Here is a 9,566-nt window from a genome sequence, read left to right on the forward strand (position 1 = left end):
GGTTGGGTTGGGGTGCTCGCAGCGAGCTGCCGGAATTCTTGATTACACACAGCACGAAAAACGATATTTAAGCATGCTTAAATGCTACGTAAAGAATGCGGTTTTTCATTCTTTTAGTTCTCTTTACGATACCTTTCCGAGTACGTAAAGTTGTCCTTTACGTGTCCTTTCCGGGAGTGCGTTTAGGTCCGTATTTGCACTTTTTACGTAACCTTTCCGTGCCATTAGGGTCCGTAAAGGGTTATCAAACAACTATTTAAGCATGCTTAAATACTACTTAAAGGTAACGTTTTTTTATTCTTTAAGTACTCTTAACGATACCTTTCCAGTGGTGCGTTTAGGTCCGTACTTTCACTATTTCCGTAACCTTTCCGTGCCTTTAGGGTCCGTAAAGGCTTAGTAAACAACTATCTTTCAGAAATATTTACGGAAATTTTTCGACGGAAAGCATGCGTTTACCGAAAACTTTCCTAAGTCTTTTCGCATCCTTTACTTAATATTTAATGAATGACAGAAACAAATATATCTTTCCAACAATTTATTTCTTGACTTGTCTTTGCAAGTGTTACATTTCATGTTTTTATCTTCACATATACATACTGAATACATTTTTAGACAATACCAATCTTTTAAAATGCAAACTCAACAACTGTCCTTCTCTTGGAGTCAGATATGGAACGGTGTAGGAAACATTTAGATGAAAGTTTCCACAGAACCAGAAGACGTTAACTAGTAGTACAATGCTAAAGTTTATTCCAACACAAAGGTATACACAGATCTGGATTGTACTTGGGGTTTTTTAGAATAGTGTTACCCTATATTGCAAGTGCTGTCTCGTCCAAATTCAATGTCATGTTGCCACAAGAATAATATTTTGGATTCAGAAAAATAGTATGACTACAGAACAAGAAGACTTGCTTCTGCTGGTGATTACCCCTTAAAGAGCAAGGCTGGACTATAAAACCACCCAATAAATTCAGCTAACGTAAACTCCCAGACCTCAGTCTGCCTCTGAATGCCGTGGTGTTCACATCAGTGAAGGGGCTCCCTGGCTAAGACAATTTACCAAGTATTGAAGTTACTTCAGCACGTTTTAAATCATAAAGTGCATAAAAGGAACCAAAGTATAGTTGCACATAAACAAGTCAGCTTTGTAGTACCTAACCAAGAATATGAAGCAATTACAACACTGGCCTGCCATGCTCAATGGTAGAATGTCTCAGACATTGTCTGTCAGTATTACATTTCTACAGAGCCCCTGAGTCTATACTGGTTTCTTAGACTACCAAGTAGTAACCACAATTGTATAAGTCATACTTCTAGAAGTTCTAGACACCATCAGCTATCAAAGCTAATTCAGCTCTGAGGAAAATATAGATACAATTCCAACTTTGAAGGGGTTGCTTTGACAGTTGAAAACACAATGTTATGATTTTCGGAAAGTTGCCTAGCAAAGTTACGTATTGTATTGATTACGTAGCTTTGTTACAACTACATGTATCTGGGTTATTTTGTTGGTCTGACAATGTTTTCTTCAAAAACAAGTGAGAGAAATACAGGATTTTTCAAACCTTGAGACGTCAGTTAATATGCAAATGATTTCCTGTCGTCTGCTCTGATCCGATTCTATTGTTCTTTGAGCCAGACGGGTAGAGATCCCCTACAGAGGATAATCCATTTATGATGTTGGGATGAGGGTTGGAGTCAATTTAGCTACTAAATCCCTGACAGAAGATAGTTTTTATAGGAGGAGAACCCTGGGTCCTGCCTTCTTGTCCTTTAAGTAAGTAACACCATTACATGTGTGATTTTCTAATGACAGGACTTACTACTAACATTATCTTTGCAAGTGTTACATTTCATGTTTATATCTTCACATATACATACTAAATAGTCTACAAATCCAAAAAAATTATAATACAAAACAACATCATATAAGCTACATATTCTTGCATAACATGCTTTTGCAATTGATCACCATTTCAAACATTACTTGATCTTCAGTGTCAACATTTTTAGACAATAACAATCTTTTTAAATGCGGGGTCTAGAATGCTGGCCGCCACCGAGGGGGGGGGTGGGGAAGGCAGTGATCTTGTTGCCATGTACCGGTTGACTTGTTGTAGTATTTACGCTTGTGGTTGAAGAAAGTACTTCCAAGTACATGCTGCTGGCAGTGACCACAAAATTTGAGGTATGTTGGTTGTGTGCGAGTCAAATCCATGCTGATCTCGACCTTTCTGCCTGGGTCTGCAAGAAAAAAATGCACCGGCATTGGTTACAGTGTAATGCAAACTAAGCTGGCAATGTTAGACAAGTATTTCACCTTTCTTTGTGCTATTGCATAAAACTTCTTGACTACTGTTGAACTACATTGTATCTATTTGTATGTGTATTCACATGTGTTTATTTAGTACATGTGAAATGAGAAGGGGTAGCGAATATCTGTGAAATGTTATATTTGATTCCAGTAGGTGATATCTGGTGGGAAAGCAGGGATTAAAATTTCTGGTGATGCCAAATGGTTACAGGCAGTTTTCCCGGGAACTCAAGATCTGGAGTACTGGACTAGGAAGCCCTTAAGCAATCCGCATTAGCCTTGTATATATAGTTAATATATATTGTTACTAGTTAGCAATCTGCTTTCTACCTAATCCTCCCAAAATATATGTGATTAAATAAATTGATAAACAAAAGCTATGTAATGACTTTTAAGTGTTTGTGAAAACAACAGATAGTCCTGGTAGTCTGATATCACATTATCACACATGTACAAATAAAATAACTTGTGCTAGTATTTCTTGCAAACTTTATAATATTTTAGTAAACTTACATTTGACAGTCAACAGCTCAGATAAGTCCTACAGAACTTCAACCAGTACCAAACAGTCGGTGTGCCTATTCAACAGTCAGGAGAGCACCGGAATACACCTAAAGAAGTGTGAAATCAGAATGTTTTGATTAGTACATATTGCAAGTTGCTATATTTTGGTGAAAACAATGTACATATAGCCCTGGGAATAAGAAATCACTGCAATTTATTTCTCATCCACTCACATGTACATGTAGTGTCACTTTAAATTTCTACAAGGATATAATGTCCTTGGTTTCTGGTGTCAATTACACACACTGAATAATTCAACACCAAAAAGTATGTACTTTATGATGCCATGCCATTATGTATGTATTAGACATTCCCTACCACTTATTACGTATGTACACACTCAATTTTTCGATGCCCCTCCCCATTTTGACGGAAGTTTGTAAAAGATTCTAACGCAATAAACATACAGTACATAATTATTCAATAATCTTAGCCCCCCCCCCCCACACACACGGTACTTGGGAAATGTGTGGACGTTCAGAAAATTTGCGCTTTCTTTAGCACAAATCAGGTATAGCAGAAAACCCGCAGTTTTCCCGCAAATGCAGCATGACCAGGTCTGTCGTGCTCTGATTGACCTATGACCCAAAATGGCGTCGCCCTGACACCTCACCCCAGACAAGAAAGGGTAAAAAAAAAAGCGATAATGATTGACAACACTTTAGGCCCGTTTTGAGGGCAGCCAAGCAAACTCTATTTAGTCGTCTTCTAATTATTTGTGTTGGACTCGAAGCGGATGTGCAATTTTAGTCTTTTATCCCAGCAAACAACACTGTTGACTGTTTCACCGACTGTGACCTTTAGGAAATGTGTTCTGAAAGAACAACGTTACTGAGGTCAAAAGACGTGGTGCAGATATTATCATGTTACTTGTGAAACACCCATACATCCATACATCCAACACAACTGTCATTGCATATACTAGCTGGCAGATAAGGTTCTTACCTATGTAAACTTGGCTGTAACCTGTAGATGGAAGCCCACTTCGCCGTGGTACCGGTTACCTTCACGTCCTTGCTTCACGTCTGACAAGTTTGTTTCCCGCGTCTTAGGTATGGAAATTTTGTCACATGCGATGATCACGCTGTGTTCACGCGGGTACTGACCAATCACAGACTGAGCGCAATCGCTGGACCAATCAGAAGCTCATAATCCCTCGAGGCGCGCTTTGCAGTTGTTTGCCTGGTGATATTATAATAGCTTTTGAATGTAGTCTATATTTGGTAAGTCTATCAGACTTATAGCAATCCAATGTTTTTATATCATTTTGTATTCTTGGTTAGATTTATCCACAGCATACTATAATTCCATATCTGTTGTCTCAACATTTAAAAGTTTATCATAACGTTATAATTAAAGAGAAACTTGTCTTGGTCACTGTCCTGGTCAGAACACCTTTATACCACCTTTATACCATCTTTACACCTCAGCCGTCACTTGCAGACTGATGTTGTTTGCATTACTGCTAGTTTTATAGTAAGGTGAGAAATTTGAAGTGGAAACTGTGTATGGTTTTGACTATTGCACTGTTGACTGTACGTCATGTTTAAACTATGAAAGCGATATGTTTACGTCACATTTATGCAATGCGTGAAGGTTATGAAAATATCTGCGTCTTAAATAGGTATTTACGTTGTTCGGAAAGGATAAGGAAAGGTCAGTTTTATCTTTCAGTTGCCTTTCCAAAATCGTAAAGTCTGCTGAAATAATTCAATTTCTTTAATGGCTCTTTACGTAGTGAGGAAAGGCTGCGGAAAGGTCAACTTGTCTTTCAGTTGCCTTTCCGAAATCGTAAAGTTTGCTGAAATAATTCAATTACTTTAATGGCTCTTTACATAATGAAGAAAGGCTACGGAAAGGTCAAAATTATCTTTCAGTTGCCTTTCCGAAATTGTAAAGTCTGCTGAAATTTTCAACCACCTTTAATACATATTTACGTAGTTCGGAAAGTTGGCTTAAATATCAGTTTTCATGTACAGTCAAGGTCCGCCTTAAACCGCGCCAGCCCGCCTAGCGCTGCTCTCATCCACCAGTTCCCCTAGCAACTGCCGTTTGAGTCTCCAACCCTAATAACTCAAGGGCCCGCTCGGTTTTGTGGCGCCGACCGCAATCGCGAGTTACAGAATGAGTAGTAGTGGCAATCTGTGTGCTTTTTATAGGTTTCAGATTGAACAATACTGATCCCACACACGACCTCCCCACTCTGCCTTGATACACTTTAACGTCATGCCCAGGATGAGGCGTCATTTATGTGATTTTAATGGCGAAAACCACCGAATTGGATATTTCCATACAGTTCAAAGGCACATGATATAACTTTGATAGAAAATAGAAATTCTGTATGATTAAAATGTATCCAAAGACGTTATTTGTCAATGGAAACAGGAACGACGTCGAAATGACGTCATAAAAATTATATTCACATCTAGCTACCACTAGTGGAATTCGCCTCTTGGTTCTACCATCGTGATTTTTAAAAAAATTTTAATCAAATATCCTCAATGTACAATAAGAATAGACTAAAACGTTTATTATCGCCATGAAAAAAGGAGATATAGTTTTGGGTGTGTCTGTCTGTTTGTCTGTCTGTCTGTTTGTTTGTTTGTGTTTCCGCACCACTCCAGTCAGCATAACTCAAAAGCCTCTTGATGGATTACAATGATATTTGGTATGTGGGCAGGTGTTGTGAAGCCGAAATTCAAGTTTGATTTTGGGCCCCCTGGTATGTGACCTTGGTACTGCAGCAGAACTTCAATTTTTGTATCTTTTCACCTGGACGTGCTGTGGTCTTGATTTTTGGGTGGCAGATAGCTTGCGATGTAATAAAGAAGTGGTTCAGGTTTGGGCCCCCTAGCAGCTTCCTCTGGAACTGCAGGGGCGTTTTTGTGACAATCTTCTTAGGAGAATAACTGAACAAAGGACCAACGGATTTACATGATATTTAGTATGCAGGTAGCTTAGATAGAGATATACACACTCACTCAATTATCCTCTTGCACGTAGTGCGTAGAGCCGACTAGGTTGACTAGGCCTCGCCATCTTCCTCTCTTCTCGGCCATCTGCGGTGCCTGGGATAGCGGGATGTTGAGATTCCGCAGGTCTCGTCCCACGACATCCATCCATCGGGTACGGGGGGCCCCCCGTGGCCGCCGCCATCCTGCTTGTTTGGGATCAAAGTCCAGCATGGCTCTGGTGGGGTGCTCTGGTAGGAGGCGGAGAACATGGCCGTACCAGCGTATCCGACGCATTGCTGCTAGACGAGAAGCAGGTGGTTGTTTGGTCAGTTCACGGAGTTCGATGTTACTGACGTGTTCGTGCCATCGGATGCCAGCTATCCTTCGTAGGGCTCGACTGTCAAAGCCATCAAGTCGGGCTTCTAGTGTGTTGTTAAGCGGCCAGGCTTCGGAGCCGTACAGGAGTACTGGGATGACAGAGGAGTTGTAGATGCGCAGTTTTGTCTGCTGTGTGATGTGGCGGTGGCGCCAGAGAGGCTTCCACAGGGACTGTAGGACCGTGGCAGCTTGGGCACGTCTCTGGTTGACCTCAGGCTTTATGTCGCCAGTCTTGGATATTATTGATCCAAGGTACTTAAACGAGGGAACAAAGTTTACTGTGCATGAGTTGAAAACGAGTGGTTCGGGATCTGGGCCTTCTCCAATGTGCATGAGTTCTGTTTTGCCCCAGTTGATACTGAGGCCTAGCTTCTTGGCTTCCTCGTCGTACACAGTGAGTGCTTTTCGGAGACGTTCAAGAGAGTCAGCAAGCAGGGTGGTGTCATTAGCATACTCCAGGTCTGCCAGGTTATACTGACCGAAGGACACACCGGGAACTCGCTCACAGGCCTTAGTCATTAGATAGTCAATGACGCAGTTGAAGAGATCCGGTGCAGCCACACAGCCCTGGCGAACCCCGCTGTTGATGGTGAACCACTCCGACTCCTTTCCGTTCACCCTCACGCAGCTCTCAGCAGAGTTGTACATCTGCCGGAAGAGGTTGATTGTCTTCTGGGGTGCCCCAGCAATCTCAAGATCTTCCAGAGAGAGGCGTGGTCCACTGTGTCAAAGGCAGCACGGAGATCAATGAAGGCAATGTAGAGATGCCGGTACTTTCTGTACTCCCGCGCCTTCTCAATGGCAAGGCGTAGTGCGGAGATGTGATCCATAGTGGAGCGGTTCGGCATGAAGCCTGCCTGTTGTAGGCGACGTCTGCTCCTGATGGCAGGGATGGCTCTTGTGAGTAGGATGCGGGTGAACAGCTTACCAGGGATGGACAGTAAGGTGATACTTCTCTGATCGCTGCATACCAGCTGGTCTCCCTTCCGTTTCCAGAATGGTAGGATGATGCCCCGTCGCCAGTCGTCGGGGAGCTTCTCTAGGATCCAGACGTGGTTGATTATCTGGGTGAGCCACTGGATCATGTGGTCGCCTCCGGCCTTCAGCATCTCCGCTGTGAGGTTGCAGATGCCAGGGGCCTTCCCGTTCTTCAATTTCTTCAGGGCAGCCTTCACCTCATCTGGAGTCACGGGGGCAGTGAGGCAATCGGTGTAGGAGCCATCAGTCGCATTTGCTTCTTCAGCCAACATGGGGTCCTCGGGGACCGGGGGATGGTTTAAAAGCTGACTGAAATGTTCCTTCCAACGGTGGATGCAGTCGGCTTCCGTGGAGATAATATTGCCGGTGCTATCCTTAATGAGGAAGCTACGTTGTCGAGGGCCAGCCTTGGCTTGGCGAAGGAGTCTGTAGATTTGTCTCTGGTCGTTCCTTTCTGCCGCAGCTTCTAGCTTAGTCGCTTGGTCCGTCCAGTACTTCTCGCGGTCCTGGCGGATAGATGTGTTACGGGCTCCGTTAAGGCGGCAGTACTCTTTCAGGTCACCTCGGAGGCGAGCATCCCGCCGGCGGTCGATGATGTCGAGGGTTTCTGGTGAGATCCATGGTTGTTTAGGAAAAGGTCTACTCTTTCCTATCGCTTCTTCAGCTGCTTTGAAGGCTTCTGATCTGAAACGCTCCCAATCCGTCGTTTCATCTGGGGCTAGGGCATTATATCGGTTGGTAATAGCACATTTAAAAGTCTCTTGGATCTGAGGGTCCTTAAGACGGGTGGAGTCGAGGCGGACTTGTCGTTTGGTAGATGGGTCAGCCTTGAGCTTGAGCCTCATGTGGGCCATTAGTAGTCGGTGGTCAGTGTTGCCAAGCTGGGCGCCTCTGTACACTCTGCAGTTGGTGACAAAGGACTTCCAGCGGCTTGAGATGAGGATGTGGTCAATGGCTTTCCTGGTTCTCCCATCAGGGCTATACCAGGTCCAGTGATGTATCCTCTTCCGCGGGAACCATGTGTCGGCAATGCAGAGGTTTGTGGCTCTGCAGAGCTCCAGTAGGCGGCTGCCATTGTTGTTGGTGGTCGTGTCCACGGAGACGGGGCCAATCACATCCTGCTGAGAGGGGTTCCGTGAGTTGGCTGACAGGGTGGCGTTAGCATCTGTGAGAACTAGAGTGATGTCATGTGGTGGGGCATCCAGGACAGCTTCTTGCAGCTGGTCGTAAAACACGTCCTTGTCAGTATCCAGGGCGACCTCAGTAGGTGCATAGGCGACAATGACGGTCATTTTCCCATGTTTATGTATAAGACGAGCTGTGAGTAATCTGTCAGAAATGGGTTTCCAGCTGATGAGCGATCCTCTCAGGCGTGAGGGGATGGCTAGGGCTACTCCGTAGAGTCCGGTTCTTTGCTCTGGGCCGCTCCATATAAAAGTGTGGTCCCCGGCGATGGTCTCTCCTGATCCAGGCCATCGGGTTTCGCAGAGACCGGTTAAGCTGAGGTCATATTTGGACAATTCATTTGACAATAAGGTTACATATCCTGTGCGAAGAAGAGTTTGTACGTTCCAAGTTCCAATACGAACCTTATCTCCGAAATTCAGTACTCGCTTATCAGTGACGCGCAGTGGTCGATTCCGAGAGAGGTCAGTCCTATTTCTCCTAGTCGTCGTCGTTACAAGGTTAAGTTCCGCCATGACGGGGGGTAGACCCGTCGCTGGCGTAGACAGCTGGTGGGGCTGCCACCTCGCAGCATAACTGACATGCTGATGGTCCATCCTTTAGCGACTACCCAATCTCCACCCCCTCATTCGAGGTTACAGAGTAGGAACGTTCCACCTACCCCAGGACTAGGAGATTGGTACATTCGGGCTCTCACACCACGTCAAGGCGGATGGACCGGGAGCCGGTGTTCAGGCATCCCAGTGAGAGATGCACAATGAAGTGCAAATTATGCTAATTAGAACTTGATTTGCATAGCTAATGAGGAAAATCTATATTTGCAGTGTTTTCCATTATCAGACTCAAATACATGAATTTTTTGTAGTTTATGGAAAGTGGATCATCAACAGATACCTATATTATTAATAATATAATTCCTAATGTGCATAATTAATGCTAAAAACCATAATTCATCTGATTGGAAAATTATAGGATTGTCAATATTGCAACATGTGTAAGCTAGATAAAGGTGTTTATGTCCAAGCATATATTATGCAAATGTGTATGTCATTTGTATGAATAGAATTGTTCATGGAGATATGAGGTCGTGGAACTCTTGTTTTAAGATTGTTTCTGTTTAAACATTTTGTGGTCAGTTTTGACCACATACGGTAAGATTAGTCGAAAAAAGCTACGGTTGTTCGAGG

At 43.6% G+C, this 9,566-nt stretch overlaps 1 protein-coding gene across 3 annotated transcripts; it reads right to left on the minus strand.

The window, feature by feature from the left end:
- Window positions 1-523: 523 nt before the first annotated feature.
- LOC136435851 (uncharacterized) lies at window positions 524-9,124 on the minus strand. Of its 3 annotated transcripts, none has more exons than XM_066429567.1 (4): window positions 5,866-9,124; window positions 3,830-4,066; window positions 2,834-2,931; window positions 524-2,250 (listed from the first exon to the last, which is right to left on the minus strand). In XM_066429567.1, the coding sequence occupies exon 1, from the start codon at window positions 8,973-8,975 to the stop codon at window positions 6,837-6,839; it is 2,139 nt and encodes a 712-aa protein (XP_066285664.1). In that variant the 5' UTR covers window positions 8,976-9,124; the 3' UTR covers window positions 524-2,250; window positions 2,834-2,931; window positions 3,830-4,066; window positions 5,866-6,836. The 3 variants fall into 3 exon arrangements, with proteins under 3 accessions (XP_066285664.1, XP_066285665.1, XP_066285662.1); XM_066429568.1 differs by having other exon boundaries at window positions 3,830-4,279; window positions 4,310-9,124; XM_066429565.1 differs by having other exon boundaries at window positions 3,830-9,124.
- Window positions 9,125-9,566: the final 442 nt, after the last annotated feature.

Source organism: Branchiostoma lanceolatum, chromosome 5 (genome assembly GCF_035083965.1).
Source record: "Branchiostoma lanceolatum isolate klBraLanc5 chromosome 5, klBraLanc5.hap2, whole genome shotgun sequence".
Taxonomy (NCBI): domain Eukaryota; kingdom Metazoa; phylum Chordata; class Leptocardii; order Amphioxiformes; family Branchiostomatidae; genus Branchiostoma; species Branchiostoma lanceolatum.